We start from the raw sequence: 16674 nt of genomic DNA, 5'->3' as shown, positions 1-16674 counted from the left end.
CATTCACATCAGTGTTAACTCAGCGGTAGAGTTACTCCACAGAACATGTCACTTATTTGCAGTCACAAACGTACATTATTTGCATCTGCTATAAAGCCTTGCCGGTTAAAGTTTAATTCACATGCTGTTCTGACGTGCGCTTTCTCTGAGCGTGTACCTGAAACGTGCACACTAAAAACCCTGTCAAACAGTGCCTGATTACTGAACAAAGTTATCTTTTGCCCTAATACTGTTAAAAAACACAAGGTTTACATATAGACTCAGTTGGTTTTTGTCTAAAATGTAGGCCTAAGTAAACAATTGAGAGAAACGGTGCGTGCCTGTATATGAGATGCATGCAGCTCTTAAAGGGACAGAACTAAACATGCTTCCGACTTAAAGGGATAGGGCACCCTGAAAACCTGTATTAATTTCTTTTTTGTGCTGAACACAAAATAATAGATTTTGAAGAATGTGGGTAACCAAACAGTTGCTGGTCCACACTGAATTTGATAGTAGGAAAAAAAATACTATGGAAGTCGCTGTGCAGCAACTGTTTACTTATTCACATTCTTCAACATAACATTTTTGTTCAGCATGATGATATAAAAATAAAACTTTTTTTTGGGGGGTGAATTATTCCTTTATGTTTATAAAACACCAAGACACAAAGAGAAAAATCACACACTACTCTTGATTATAAACCTTAAAGGTATACTTTACCCAAAAAAGAACATTTTGCCATTAATCACTTACCCCCATGTCATTCCAAACCCTTAAAAGCTTTGTTCGTCTTCTGAACACAATTTAAAATATTTTGGATGAAAACCGGGAGACTTGTGACTGTCCCATAGACTGCCAAGAAAATTACACCGTCAGGGTCCAGAAAAAAGGTGCCATCAGTGGTTCAACCACTGAACATTATGAAGCGACGAGAATACTTTTTATAGGTAAAAAAAAAGACTATTCAACAGTTTGAATAGAAAACACTGAAAGCATCCCAAAACAGACGCCATGCACCAAATGCGTCATCTTCATCAAATGCATTGGAAATCCTCATATCCAGTTTTTGAATGGCGAAATAAATTACGTTAGTTTAATAAGTGATAAATAAGTAAAGTGGAAATGTAAACAGTTTAGGCCCTATCATACACCCAGCGCAATGCGACGCAAGGCAGCGCAAGTGTGTTTGCTAGTTTCAGTCCGGCGCCATTCGCATTTTCCCATCCAACGCCACATCGTTTAATTAGCAAATGCATTTGCGCCCATTTGTGCGCCCATGGGCATGCTGGTCTAAAAAAGAGGTGTGTTCAGGCGCATTGCTGGCCAATTGTTATTTTAAGGAGCTGAAAATAGACTGCGCCATAGACCAACTCAAACCTGGTCTAAAGTCAATGGCGCAATATTTTTTTGTTATTTAAAGAGTGCATTGGTAGAAAATGCGCCACTGGGTGGGTCCACAGTGTGTGTTGACTTTGCTTATTACACATAGGGATGCGCATCACACAAACATGCCAAATATTAAAAACAAAAGGATTACAGTGTAAAAGAATATTATTGTGTAGGCTACATAAATAAATAAAATGTAATGATGGATAGTCATAGCGTGTATTAGAATTAGGCTACCTGTTTGCAATTCAACCCGTTACTACTTGATGAATGAAATTCTACTTCATCCTTTGGATGAAGCTTTGGTCGATTCCTGCTTGTCCCGTAGATGACCTGCTTGCGCGCTTTAACTTCTTTTTTCGCTTCTTCGCTTGAGAAGCATTCAGCTTTTCCGCCAACAAATTCCGCCATGCAAATAGCAATCCGCCATGGCGCGAGCGCATCTCGCACTTAAAGGGAATGGGAGATGACACTCTGATTGGTTTATTGAATGTTACGCCCATTACTCATTAAGAGAATAGGGACAACCCATTCCAGAAATGTGCCCTGGTGCATGGATCGTTATTCCGTCGTTAAAATAGCAAAAGTGGATTTGGACATGCCCTGAGTGCATCTGCGCCGTGCGATTTACACTTTGCATTTAGATCATTAAAATAGGGCCCTTTAAGTTAATTAAGCACAATACTATGGAATTTTGGTGGAAAATGAAATATATTTTTGTAGTTTTTTTTTTGTATATTTTTAACAAAATATTTTAGAAAAATGACCAGTGCCACAAAATCTTTTTTTTTTGTGTATCTCACAGAGTATCTAATGCCTAATGACACAGTCCAGGCTTAGAACATCGGTGGATGCAATACCAATGGCTCAAGTTATGTGTCATCTTGTTTCCGTGGGAATGAATTTTTATGGTTACACAGGTTTTTCTAAATATCCCAGTGTTTGGATCAACCAAGGAAAGAAACAGTCTCGCGACATATACATAGTAACCTGGAGCTTTAGGGACCTGTCTTTAGATCATATTTTACAAATAGTATTGTATAAAGTGCTTTTAAGGAAATCTTCACCTCCTCTTTCATTTTCCACTGTGTGAAATGAAACTTATTTTTAATCACATCCTTCCTTTTTGTGCAAACGGCAAGTTTCCAGATTTAAGATTGACATCAGCTTTGAATGACAACAACGAGTTTAGAATTAGAAGAGATCATTCAGTGACTTATAAGATTCAGCATGCAAATGTTGCCTCCTAGTTTTTATTGTGTGCCAATATATCGCTAAATCTATCGGATTGATCCAGTTATGCCTCTGAAACCATGTGAGATTTTTATATATAGGATCATTTAGTTTTTCTCCTCCATCATTATCTACACACTGTCCCCTATTATTTTATTCTGTTCTCTTTTTATATTTTGCATAATGAAATGCTGAAATATAAATGTAGAAAATCTCTAGTAAGATTCCTCATATTTCACTCTCCCCTCCAGGGCTTTTTTTTTTGTTGACGTACATATGTACCATTTTCCTGAATCACTGCTCGTATCCTGATCATCTCAACTAGAGAAGAATGTGTTTCACACTCATTTGTCCTGCCGCGTAACATCACCTTAAACCATGTTTTAAAAATGAAGTTCACATGGTGTAAAAAGTTCGTTATGAGTGAGCGCGTGCAGCGTTATTCCATCTGCGCTCACTCACGCTCTTTCTCCGAGCCTCATTTTCACTCATTTCTTCACGCACACCCCTTTGCTGGATCTTATTAATTATATCTCATTAGTTGCCTTGGAAACAGAGGTGAGGAAATGTAGAGAGAGGAAACCGAGAGACTTAACAAGGGAAAGAATGAGAAGATGAGAGCCACAAAGAAAGGAAGCAAGGAAGATAGACAGCAGAAAGAAAGTGTAAGGTGGAAGAAAGGAAAGTGATGTTGTCAGATTAGCATCGGGAGACATTAAAAACGACAAAGCTGCCGGGGCCGGATGCTTTACCATGGACTGCTGGAGAGGAAGATAAGCGCATGTTCACAAAGGCAGACACCAGCAACCCTCCTCCCCATCCAGGCCAGGGCCGCCACATCTGCAGGTACACAGCCACCTCTTAGAAGCCGGAGAACAAATACCCAGGCTTTACATCCTCCCCTTTTTCCTTGTGTTCTTATATCAGTGTGTCAGTCCAAATGAATCCTAAAAGTCTTCCCACTAGACCTGTAACTTTTTTGTGGTTGGTCAGTGTGGTCATTTATATTTCTAAGTTCTACATGGTATACTGCAGATCTGTCCCATTTAATGGCTTCATCCTTCTTTGGTGTGTTAGCGAATGGTGATTCATCGTTATGTAAGCTGGGAAGGTTTGAGCTTCTTATCAGTGGAGGCCAAAAAAAGGGAAGCCTGGTGTTGCTTGTTTTTAAAAAAAAAACACATTGAATGAAAAGAATAGAATGTGAGCGAGAGCTCGGAAGAGCGTGCTGGGGTCGCCTGTGAAATGGCCCTGGTTGTAAACATAATAAACATGGTGGGAGAATACACAGGAGATGGACTTGTGTAGTTGTTTAGTCTCCTACAGACAGGAAGATAACAAGGGGAAGGATCAGAGCAGATGCTTGTCCCAATGGCTCCTTTTTCCCCCTTTCTTCTGTCTCTATCACTGCCTTTTGCTTTCTCTTTCCCACCCTGTCTAGATCTTTTACTAATGTCTCTGGCTAGCAGTTATTGGTCATCTGAAGAGTTTCGAAAAACAGGAAGTTGAGGAGCAGGATGTAGGGAGAGCGCTCTGCCCATGGCTTGTTCTGGGATGTTGAGCTTTCAGGGAGGCTGTGCACAGGAAACGGCGATGTCAAAATGGTGCCCGAGGTACTGGACACGTAGAAAAATTAAGTAGTGACCCTCTCTCCTTTTTCAAGTGCTTTCACTAGGTTTTACTTTACACCACTGAAGTAAGGTAGGGAAGATTTTTTCTATTGATATTGCAATTACATTGCCAAAAGCCGTTCACTTGTTAGTAGTTCAGTTTACTCATTGAGTGTGTACAGCTGGTAAAATAAGTGTTGAACACGTCAACATTTTTAGTATATATATTTCTAAAGGTGCTGTTGACTTGAAATTTTCACCAGATGTCAGTAACAACCCAAATAATCCATACATGCAAAGAAAAGAAAAGAAAACAAAACAAATAAACTCAGAAATTAAGTTATATGTAATAAAATTGAATGAAAATTATATATATATTTATAAAAAAATATTATAATTTATATAATTTATTAAATATTCATTTTAACATGTTAAAAATATTTAATGAAAATTAACGGAGGGGCGGGGCTAGGTTTTAACACCCCACTCACAACTGCTGCTTCTATCAAAATTTTCTCTTGACAAGAAGTGCATTTATTTAGTCGCAGAACGACTGCGAATGGGAGACATTTCAGACGTATGCTCCACTTCACTCCAGCGCCAGGCGGGAGTCAAAACGACTGCGGATACGGTACTGTGCTAGCAGCGCGTTCTCTTCAATTGCATGCAAAAAGGCACCAGTGCACGCTGTAGCCTGTATCCTTATATATCAAAGTGCAAAATAAACTATGTGCATGCAATATCGTGGTCAATTACTGTAAGTCATGAAATTACCAAAGAGGTGATTAAAGCTGCCTTTAAACTGTGTATATATGTAATATATTTTATGAGTCACATTTAATAACATGTCTCTGAAACGGTTTTCAAAACTGTCCTGGAGCAACCCAACTCTTATCTAGCACACCCGATTTAACTCGTCAGCCTTTAAGACTTGAAGTGGGCCAGAAAATATAATTTAAAATATAAAAGTATATTTGAAAACTTTAATGTTAGGTGGGATTAATCATGATTAATTTGAGAAAAATGTGTGATTAATTAGTAAAAAAAAAATTTAATTGATTGACAGCACTAATATAATGTATATATGTTTGCTCTATTTAAAAAAAACATTTTTTACCCGTTTAAATGTAAAATAAAACAAGAATTCAAAATTAGCCATTTTGAAAGAGTTTTGTTTTTTTGTAATAATAATAATAAAATAAAATAATTTTATTTTAAATATCTGTAAAAAAAATCCTTGTAATACTTTATACATTTTAATACTTTTCATACTTATAATTTAATGTGTAAACAATTTTTTTTCAATGGAAAACACTTTCACACTTGTTGAGTTCTATAAATATACAGTACGTGGAAGTTAATTTGTAGCCTGTAGTCGCTCATATTCTTGATATGTTTTCAATATAGCTCAGGAAACCGCAGTTTATACAGTTAAGGGATTAGAGGAGCACTCTCCAAAATGATAGGTTTGTGTAAAAGTAAGGTAGTAAAGGTTTGGCGGGCAGATGAGTGAACGCGGTGTGTATGTGTGTGGTAATTACAGGGGGAGTAGGGCATGTTTTATTGAGTGTGAAAAGGCCTGACCCCAGTACCAGCCCTCCCACTCTCACATTGGCACTTTCTGAAGGGAGAGAGTGCGAGAGGCCTATCACTAACACACGGCTTGTTTTTCTCACACATGCTCACACCCACTCCCACTCACACACGCACAAACAACACAATCATTTAAATTTATATAGACCCTCTCATCATGGGATCATCTCAGTTACAATACACAATCCTCCCGAGCAGTATGAAGGACATGGGAGTTAACTTGTTTATAAGACAAGGGAGCATCAGCATGTCAGGTGGGGCCTCTCCTCACATCTTGAGCAGTGTGAGATAAATGCATGTTTCATAACTCACATGCAAACCAAACCTATATTACGTTAACACAAGAGAATTTTGTCCCCTGTTTCAGTATGTGTGAGTATGTTTGCACTGCATGTGCACCTGTGTTCGTTGGTGAGCAAGTGAACGACTCATGTGTAGCGAGGTCAGGGTCAGTGCAGTGAGCACATGGACATGTCTCACTAGAGATCGGCTTTGCTGTGCACATTCTGTGGGTCATGTACCCCTATTGATTTTCATGTCAGGCCCCGGCAGTTGCTCCTATAGAGACATATTCCCTGCTTATTGATTATAGTGACTGCAAATGTTCTGTAAGCAGCTTTCAAAACTGCTGGACTGGTTTAAAACAAAGAAAAACTTTTGACCAGGTGCACCGCGTCAATGCATTTTTTTTTTGCAAATATATTACCGCATGCTTTACTCAAGAAATGTACTGTTACCACAAATTACATCACATGTCAGTTATCTTAATGTTCACTTAGTTTTACATTCTCTGCCGACTGCCATTCATTTTTGGCTTGATAGTATGCAGTGAAAGAGTGTGTAATATTCAGGAGAGCTTATGTAATCGGCAGTGGTTTCGGACTGCTGGCTCTGCTTCCCGTGTCATGTAACTGTTAGTAGATCCCACCCACAGCCAGCAAGCCCTACTGCTTCCACAATACATTTCGATAAACTCAGCTTAGACAGGCGATTTTTCTTTTTATATATATATTTATATATTTTTTGCTTACTGCATTTTTTTAATGTGCCTTTTGCTTTTGAATTCAACTGTGAGGTCACTACATACAGTATCTTCTCTGATGATCTGAGGTTAACAGTGATAAACCACACTGAACACAATCACAAAAAGGCAATTTCATGTACGTTTCTTGCCATCTTTAATGTGTATGCACTGATATCTAAGCAGTACTGACAAACCGATATGAAAATTAGGTCACACTTTAAGGTCGCTCGCTATTAACAAACCATCGACTATGACTTTTTCCTTAATAAACTCATAATTTGCTGCTTATTAATAGTTAGTAAGGTAGTTGTTATGTTTAGTTATTGGGTAGGATTAGGGATGTAGAATATGTGTTTTATAAACACTAACAAACAGCCAATAAGTTAATAATATGCATGCTAATAGGCAACTAGTTAATAGTGTGAATTTGTTCTGAAAAATTCACATATTAATAAATTATTTTGTCTAAATGAATCATTTTATATTGCAAGTGGATTTATTTTTAGATATGCTAAATAGTAGCCTATTTTACTTTATTACTAAATTATGTGTTTGTGTTTTTCTGTGCAACACAAAATATATTTAACATGTGTATTAATACAGTGGCAATTGTTGTTTAAACCCCAATATATATATATATATATATATATATATATATATATATATATATATATATATATATATATATATATATATATATATATATATATATATATATATATATATATATATATATATATTGTGTGTTCTGTAAAAGAATTTAAGAATTTTCATTTTCAGGCAAACTAGCAGTTTAAAAGTGATTTAAGACTAAAACTGTTTTTTTTTTTCTGGCTGTCTGAAGGGGCTTGAACACAAGACTCAACTTGAGCTGTAATACACTCTACAGGACCAGATTAATTATAGGGAATAAAGGTGATGTGAGGGTTGAGAAGGGATGCCAGAAGCGCTGTCATTGGAATGAGGTTTAAGCAGCCATTTATATATCATTAGCATTGTGATTGACATCGTTAAATGATCATGCTCTTGGTACTTTTTTCTTCATAAAGAAATTCCCTATTTGTCATGAAAGCTAGAATCTGTAAGGCTGGTTGGAGGAGAGATTACTTACATGCGCACATTCCCGCTTTCTGTAAACGTTTTAGACAAACATTGTTTCTATCAAATACACTCACAAAGCTCCCTTCAGTTAAACATGACTGTAGCAGATAAACCATGTGCAATATATCATCAACACAGTCAGTACAGCGAGATAATTGGAGAACAAGTGTTTATAAAGTACTAGAATACACCAGACTGTTTGCATCCCTTTTTAATGTTTTAAACGTGTCTAGATACATTGTTGCACCCAGATCTCATGATCATGGCTTTGATAAAAATATTAAGCAGCATTTTTCAGCAGTTTTCATTTTGAAGCATATTGAAGTATAAATGTTAATTACTGCATTTCTGATCAAATAAATGCACCATTGGTGTACATAAGATACTTCTTTCAAAAACGTAAAAAAAAAAAAAAAAAACTTACCAACCTCAACCAACATTTTTTAACTGTAATATATTTGACATTTTCGTAATTCTGTCTATAATTAATTTCAGTTAATTCTATAATTGTGCACGTTCTGTAATTTTACATTAAAATTATAGTCTAAACGAATGTCTAGGCTCATGGACAACCTGAGTGAAACCAGGCCTTATGATACAGGGCCAAATGACAAATCCATTCCCCTGTATCTCCGTACAAGACACTACCACTCCACCAGTGTGCCAGAATGTCTCAGAGAAATAAACAGAGACTCACGATTAACAAAACACACTCGTGCGGTAATAGAGTCCCGTTCTGGCATGCGCTACTCAAGTCATTCAGAGCTTCACCCAGCCTGCCGTAGCTTGTCTATGTCTGTTAAGTTGACAGAAATGTCATGACACAATGCATTACGCTTCTGGACCCACAGTCTCTGAGACGAGCATGACAGCTCACAAATACGATTTAGAGCTACAAGCCTGGATACATGTAATTATGTTGTGCTGTGTTTGGATAAGCAGAACAGCATTGTTACGCACACAACAAACACAGATAAAGCCCTCAACTTCAAACCGTGTACATTTTCAATCAAGGAGCTCGTAAGCTTCAGATGGTTAATCCAAATGTTTCCATTTCAGTATGACTGATTAAAAAGCGAACAAATAAACCGTTTGGTTTTAATCTCCCAAGTTTAAAGTTGTTCATCGACAGTGAATAGAATATGATGCATTTGCAGTCAATCCAGCATATAGTTTCAGCCCAACACAAATCACCCCCACTCCCCAAAACTCCCATTGTTGTAGTTTTTGTAAACGCAATTCCATCATGAAGGTTATTTAGTATTGAAAATGAGAAAAATTCTTTATTGATAAAAAAAAAAAAAAATTGCATATTAGATTGATTTCTGAAGGATCATGTGACACTGAGACTGGAGTAATGGCTGCTGAAAGTTCAATAAATTACTGTGACGAGTGGGGCGGGGCCGAGGGACATGGGAGCGAGGCTGGGGGAGTGATTGGAGATGAACTACACCTGTTCGTCCCACCGGTCTCGAGGCCCATGGAGGAGATGGAAGGATATAAAGCTGGAGCGACGACAGTGAAGGACGAGAGAGGACCAGGCCTGGGCTTTTAGTTGTGTTTTGGTTTTTATTTTATGCGCACCAGTCGTCCGTGAGGGGCTGGTGCGCTGTTTTGTGTTTATTTTGTTATTAAAATGTTTTTGATTGTCCGCCGGTTCCCGCCTCCTTCTTCCGGATGAATATGAAGGTTGATATCGTTACAGTGGTGCCGAAGCCCGGGAGAAGGAGGGACGCGCTGCTGAAGATCCCTCGCCGCTGTGGTGAATCCGCGGTGCCATCGAGCTGGCGAGGAGTGTGCCGCCATGGACGCTCGAGGCGGTGGACTGGAGCGAGTTGCCGGGGACGGGCGAGCTCGCTACCGGCCGCCCACGATGTGGAGAGACGGCTGCCGTCCGTGAGGGAGCGGAGGAGTCGGCGCCGTTCGCCAGGTGGCCGGAGCCTGCTGCCTCCGCCGGAACGGGGAGGAGCAGGGAACGGGGGACTCCTGCCGGCTGCCCAAAACCGGAGGAGCCGTCGCCGTCCACCGGGCGGCGGAGGAGTGTCGTGCCGTCCGCCGAGGGCCGTCCAGTGCCACCGCCAGGCACCGCGGAGGAGATCACCCAGCTGGTGGAGGGCCGAGCAGCGGTGCGTCTGGGAACCGGAATTTTTTTTTTTTTTTTTTTCCTCTCTCCCCTCTCTCGTCTCTGTCGCTCCTCCTTCCATCTCCTTTTCTCTCGCCTCGCCTGTCCTACCCCCAGGTTCCCGCAGGTCCCCGGGAGCGCCCCCCCCCGGAGGGGGGGGGGGGGGGGGGGAGTAGAGCGCAGTCTCGGGAGTACCCCCCGGCCTGCGAGGGGCGATGGGGGTATGTGACGAGTGGGGCGGGGCCGAGGGACATGGGAGCGAGGCCGGGGGAGTGATTGGAGATGAACTACACCTGTTCGTCCCACCGGTCTCGAGGCCCATGGAGGAGATGGAAGGATATAAAGCTGGAGCGACGACAGTGAAGGACGAGAGAGGACCAGGCCTGGGCTTTTAGTTGTGTTTTGGTTTTTATTTTATGCGCACCAGTCGTCCGTGAGGGGCTGGTGCGCTGTTTTGTGTTTATTTTGTTATTAAAATGTTTTTGATTGTCCGCCGGTTCCCGCCTCCTTCTTCCGGATGAATATGAAGGTTGATATCGTTACAATTACATTTTAAAATATACTGAAATATGAGCAAGTAAGTTATTTTAAATTGTAATATTTTTTTCTGAATTAAAAAAAACAAAAACAAATTGTGAATGATAGTGCATATCTTTAAAATGAAATGATTAAATGAATAATAGTAATGAAGAATCCCTCTGTCAATCCGCTCTGCATTCTTTCAGCCTAACTCAGATCACCATGGAAAAACGTCCATTGTTGTAGGATTTCTAAACACATTTCCATTGTGAAAGTTTGAATATTCCCAGCACTCAAAACAAACAATGTGCCCATGTCGTGAGGATGAACATCGAGCTGTTTTTCCTTCCTGCTGGGGGACATGGTGACTGAGAAAGAACAGTGTTGGACTCAGAGGCCTGGCGTGATGCAGTATAGGGAAATGTCTGATTTTGCCTGCCTGTTGTCAGAGTTTCCTTCTGTGGACAGACAGCGTGATCTCACTCCTAATAGAGACCTGCAGACACCTAAACACCCGTTTCTGTTCAGCCAGTAATTATAGTGTTTATTTCCTGTGGGTCACTCACAGCCTCCTGGTCATCAACTTCCATATCTTTTTGCTGGCATCATGCGGCTACAAAGCGCGTGGCGCTCTTTCTGCCTCTCCAGAGGAGAGAGTATCTGCCCTCCCTCAGCGTCTCTCAGATGTGAGATGTGGTTACATAGGCATTTTCTATTTACGTGTTCATCAGTGTCCATGCTGGACGGAGATGATGAATGCTTCCTCTGAGAGGTAGCCGACTCTTTGTGGGCAGGTTAGCAAGGGGAGATGGGGAAAGAAGTGGGAGAGAGGGCGACTCGTGGGCTCCCCGGGGGCAAACTGTGCTCTGAACCTTCTTGACTTGGCTTCCACGCTTTCTCTCATGTGTGAATTGCCTCATCTGGCCCAGAGGATTTAAACTAATGTCAGCCCGAGACTGGGTGCACTCTTAATCATCTTAGGAGCGAGAGCTGGCAGCAGCGGGGGTTATGAGAGGGAGAATGAGGCCTGCTTGCTGTCTCCTGAGACGCTGTGCAGAGGCAGGGTGTGTGTGCTTGTGTCCCAGGCTGTGTCAGAGAGAGATGCAGACAGAGAGATACGTGGGAAGGAGGCAAACGAGTAAAGAAAACAGGACGAGATGACCAAAGAGACTTTATGCACCATGTGCATTCTGAAACCAGACTGATGACTTTATGACCTGCTTATTGGTGTCATATTGTCTTATCTGCTAAGGCTTGCTTCTCTTTAAGCCTGAAGTCAGCAGGAAGCATCCACATGTTTTTCATCTTTGCTAATTAGTCTGCTTACTTTCATTCAGTTAACTGTCTGCCACATAGCTGTCAGTCAGCCACAGGAGCCCATTATGATGCTTATTAAAGATTTTTTTTAGTGAGTCTACAGTTGAGAGAAAACTCTGATGGGGCGTTTGACAGATGTTTTTGTAGGGAATGTAAAGTGATAGCAGACAAAATTACATTATATTAAGAATATCAGACAAATATCAAACATCAGCATTCTTAAATATTTTGTCTAAGTTTAGGCATCACAGCATTATTAAGATTGCATTACATTCACTGTAATGTAATATAAAGTATAATTTTACAATTTTAACTATTAGATTTGATTAAAGCACACTGAGTCCAAATTGTATGCATGAAGTTTTTTTTGTATTTGTAAAAAAAAATTAAACCTGATTAAAAATTTTTTATGACACACAAATGTTTCGGAGGCAGTGTGTAAACGTATTTATTTTTTTACGTGGGAATATTTCGGACTCATTCAATGTTAGAGATCAACAGTGGTAATCTAAATAGAAAAATCTGGTGGAGGAGCATCACAATTACAGATCCACTATCCAGCGTTTTAGAATTTGAGGCTAATGATAAATGTCATGTGAGTGGGCCGATCTCCAGCTGTTGAAGGGAAGCAGGTGTAAAGATAAGAAATCATTGTGGGTCTCCGTCTTATATCCTTCCTGCATGTATCAGGCAGTGGAAAATTTTGCATTTAGTCACTTTCATCTGCATCAGACCTCCTCTTTTGAGTTTAGCAAATTTTTTTAACGCGTTTTCTGTCTTTTTGTCTCTTTTTCTCACTCTCATGCTGTTTCACAGATCGTGGTGTGGACACCTGAAGAAAAAGACGCAGAAAGAAAGAGACTGAGAGAGAGAAAAACTCGAGAAGAAAGAGTGAAGTACAATGTACTAGGGGAGTGAAGGCAGACAAACTCTCGTGTTTTTCTGATATTCTCGGGGTGTCAGAGAGACCAAGCAGGACGCCAAGATGGGACGGAAGAAGATACAGATCACACGGATCATGGATGAGAGGAACCGGCAGGTCAGTAGCTCCTTTACACATTATCCTTCTTTTATTCCCACAGTATCTATGTATATCTTGGAATCTAGTGAGATGCTAGCTAAAAAGCATTTTTTTACATTAGGAATGTGGCATACATAATATATTGGTGCCAAATCTATTATTGATTGATATTACATACTTTTTATTTATTGTATCCTCTATTTTTACATTTAGATTACCTTTGCTGTCAAATTTATTTTTGAATAACACTAAACATTTTATCATACTGAAAAATGTCATCTTTAGCAAAATGAATGAATATCCATTTTTCATTATGTAAAATATAATATTGTGTTTCCGAAATTCACTTGTAGCTTATAAAAAGTAGGTTTTCAGTGTTTCATTTATTTAGACAAAATGGATTTTAGGCCACATATAACTTAATCAGCCATCTTTTATTTGGAGCATTTGAAACCCAGAGACAGAAAATGTCTGTGAAGAAAAATGTCTGTATTTTAATTCAGATTTTTTTTTTATATAGATTTATTTTTCTAGTTTTTGATAGGAAATGTATATCTTAGGGTAAAATTGAGAATACTTACACTTCTAATCAAAATGTTTGGGGTCAATAAGATTTTTTTTTTTTAAAGAAATTAATACTTTTACTTAGCAAGGATGCATTTAATAGTTCATAAGTGTCAGTAAAGATGTTAATGAAGTTTAAAAAGTTTCTATATAAATGCTGTTCTTTTGAACTTTCTCTTCATCATCAAATCCATTCTGAAAAAATGTTCCCACAAAAATATTGCTTCACAACCAATGATAACTATAACAAATGTTTCTTGAGCATATATTAGAATGATTTTTGAAGGGTCATGTGACACTGAAAACTAGAAGAGTAATGGTGATAGATTTAATAAAACTTGAATGCCTTTGTGATTTTGTACACAGCAAACACAACAGGTCTGAAATACCCATTTGATTATTGCTTAGTTTGGGCCATCTGTTCATTGGCTAAACATGTTGTCCCAGCATTTTTTGATAGACACACAGCAAGAGCCATAAAAAGGGACTGGGACACATTTACAGCCATATTTACAGACGCGGCTCCCACACACCACCCTGCAATTTCGGTCCGGAGAATCTGATGAGGCAGACAGAGCTTGTGCGAGCCAGTCAGTGTGGCAGCGACACTGTGCTAGGGGTGACTGGGGTGAAGTGGGGCAACTATAGGCCTTTTTCCTCTCTTTCTCTCTCTCTACACTGGTGGGTTTGTGCTGGGTCCCGGTAAGGGCCCATTGCTCCCTGTGGTTGCAGCTGCTTGGTAGTAATTAGGAGCAGCCACTGCACCACGGCACCCTCTCATTACAAGGAGGGACAGTGGGACGCGCTGTGCCCTTCTCTCTCTCCAGCTTCCTCTTTCTGCTTCTGTCTCTCTCTCTATTTTCCTGTCCTTTCCTCAGAAAAGTGCCAGTGATCTGGCCAGCGACAGAGACAGACTGGAATTCACCCTTGTCTACTCGTGCTAAATATATATAACATAACACAGTCCTGTCTGGTCACTGTCATTGCAGGGAAGGGAAAACACATATAAAACAGATGTGGGGCACGTACAGTTCCGCTCAAATATACATGGCATGTCTAATGTTTGTTTGAAAGGGGAAGCCACTCCATTTGACATGTTGAAGGATTTGATAATGAAAAAAGTATGCGTCAGTCTACGTCTCTCCAGCTTGACTTGATGCACCTATTCACACCCGCTCAAAATATCATTTGCACTGTCTCGTCGGTGAAATAACTTTCTTGCCATGCTCATGGAAAGCTAATTGAGGTTTTGCTCACTCTCCTGAGGGTGATAACATAACAGCCCGTGCCCTCCTCCCTCCTTGCCCCCAGCTCTCCTCCCACCTCTCTGACAGTTACTGTGGAGGTAGCAGTTCAGCCAAGTGAGAAACTTGAATTTACAGGACAGGCCAATTATCAGCATAACACCAGGTCCTGGGTGGGATCCAAATAGGATGGCAGGCAAAGAGAAGATGTCTACTAGAAACATCAGCATCTGCACTATCTGCCCCGGCTTACAACATCAGCAAAAATAAAATAAAAAATAAAAAGCAAGAGAGGGGAGAAAGAATCAGGAAAAAAAGAGAAAGTTAATGTGAAATCACTTTGTGACTGGCTGTTTATTTGATTCGGTGTATTATATTCAACCGATCTTAAAGGGTTAGTTCACCCAAATAGCAAAATTATATCATTAATAACTTACCCTCATGTTGTTCCAAACCCGTAAGACCCGTTTATCTTTGGAACACAGTTTAATATATTTTAGATTTAGTCCGAGATCTCTAAGTCCCTCCATTGAAGCTGTGTGTACGGTATACTGTCCATGTCCAGAAAGGTAAGAAAAACATCATCAAAGTAGTCCATGTGACATCAGAGGGTCAGTTAGAATTTTTTGAAGCATCGAAAATACATTTTGGTCCAAAAATATACTGTTTTTATCGTATTTTTGCGGTAACTTACTGGCAGCACTATTGCCAATTAGTTACTGTAAGTTCCCCTTTACAGTAGCTTACCTGTAAATGTGTTTTACGGTAAGATGCCCTTACTGCAATTTAATTTTACAGTAAGATGCTCTTACCGCGATTTCATTTTACAGTAAGATGCCCTTACCGTGATTTAATTTTACAGTAAGATGCCCTTACCGCAATTTAATTTTACAGTAAGATGCCCTTACCGCTATTTAATTTTACAGTAAGATGCCCTTACTGTGATTTAATTTTACAGTATGATTCCCTTACTGCAATTTCATTTTACAGTATATTAGTCATTTTATTGTAATTTATTTTACAATATTTTAATATTTATATTTTACATTAATGCTATTGAATTTAACAAATTCCAAAAAAAGTGACTTGAGTCCATGTACATCAACATATTGTTTATTGTGCTTTTTTGTCAAACTAAATATTTTATTTTAAACAAATCCTCTAATTAAAACAAAACTAAGTTACAATACAAAACAAATAAAATAAAAAAAATTCACAATAAAAATACACTTCAAAACAGTTCCAAACTTCCACTCCTCCAATCAAAGCAGATCACTGGTGTCAGGTGGCATCAATTCCTTTCTGTATATGGGAAGTAGAGAGAGAAACGGAGAAAGGGGAAAATAAATAAATAAAGAAAACAAAACAAAACAATTACATCCTTGGAGTAACACACTCACACAGCAAGTTCTACAGATTCTAGCACCAGCACCAGATTTGATAGCACCGCACATCTGATATGAATTTTACATGTTTTGTCTCTAAGAAATGCACAGGTCCCCATTGACTTCCATAGAATTTAATTTTTCATACCACAGAATTCAAAGGACTTTTTGGTTACCAACATTGTTCAAAATATAATCTTTTATGTTCAACAGAATAAATAAATTCATTCAGGTTTGGAACAACATAAGAGTGAGTAAATTACAGAGTTTTTATTTCTTTAAAGCGTTCTCTTCTTTTTGGCAAAGGAATTACATGATTCTCGTAAAAATTTGGAAAGATTGTCGAGTTTTTTAAATGCACATAATAGACAATAAGTAAGTGTACACTATGCAACTATCGCTTTACATTTTCCTATATTAAAAATAGCAGAACTGTGATCCTTTCACCTAATTATCATTCTCACCTTTCTCAATCTGTCTCCACCTTTCACTTTAAAAGGTTATATTATTTGCTTTTCTATTGGTGTGTAGTTCACAGTTATCTTTTTACCTTGATTTAATTTCTTAACAGAG

At 39.1% G+C, this 16674-nt stretch overlaps 1 protein-coding gene across 12 annotated transcripts in view; it reads left to right on the top strand.

The window, feature by feature from the left end:
• mef2aa (myocyte enhancer factor 2aa) overlaps positions 1-16674 on the top strand; it is a 93798-nt gene that overhangs the window by 20336 nt on the left and 56788 nt on the right. For all 12 annotated transcript variants that reach the window (XM_059506418.1, XM_059506419.1, XM_059506420.1 and 9 more), the window contains one exon: positions 12704-12926. In XM_059506418.1, the coding sequence (XP_059362401.1) occupies positions 12873-12926 (54 nt within the window). In that variant the 5' untranslated portion in view covers positions 12704-12872. The remainder of the gene's footprint in view (positions 1-12703; positions 12927-16674) is intronic.

This window comes from Carassius carassius, chromosome 23 (assembly GCF_963082965.1).
Source record: "Carassius carassius chromosome 23, fCarCar2.1, whole genome shotgun sequence".
In the NCBI taxonomy this organism is placed as follows: domain Eukaryota; kingdom Metazoa; phylum Chordata; class Actinopteri; order Cypriniformes; family Cyprinidae; genus Carassius; species Carassius carassius.
This window is presented reverse-complemented; position numbering and strand designations above follow the sequence as displayed.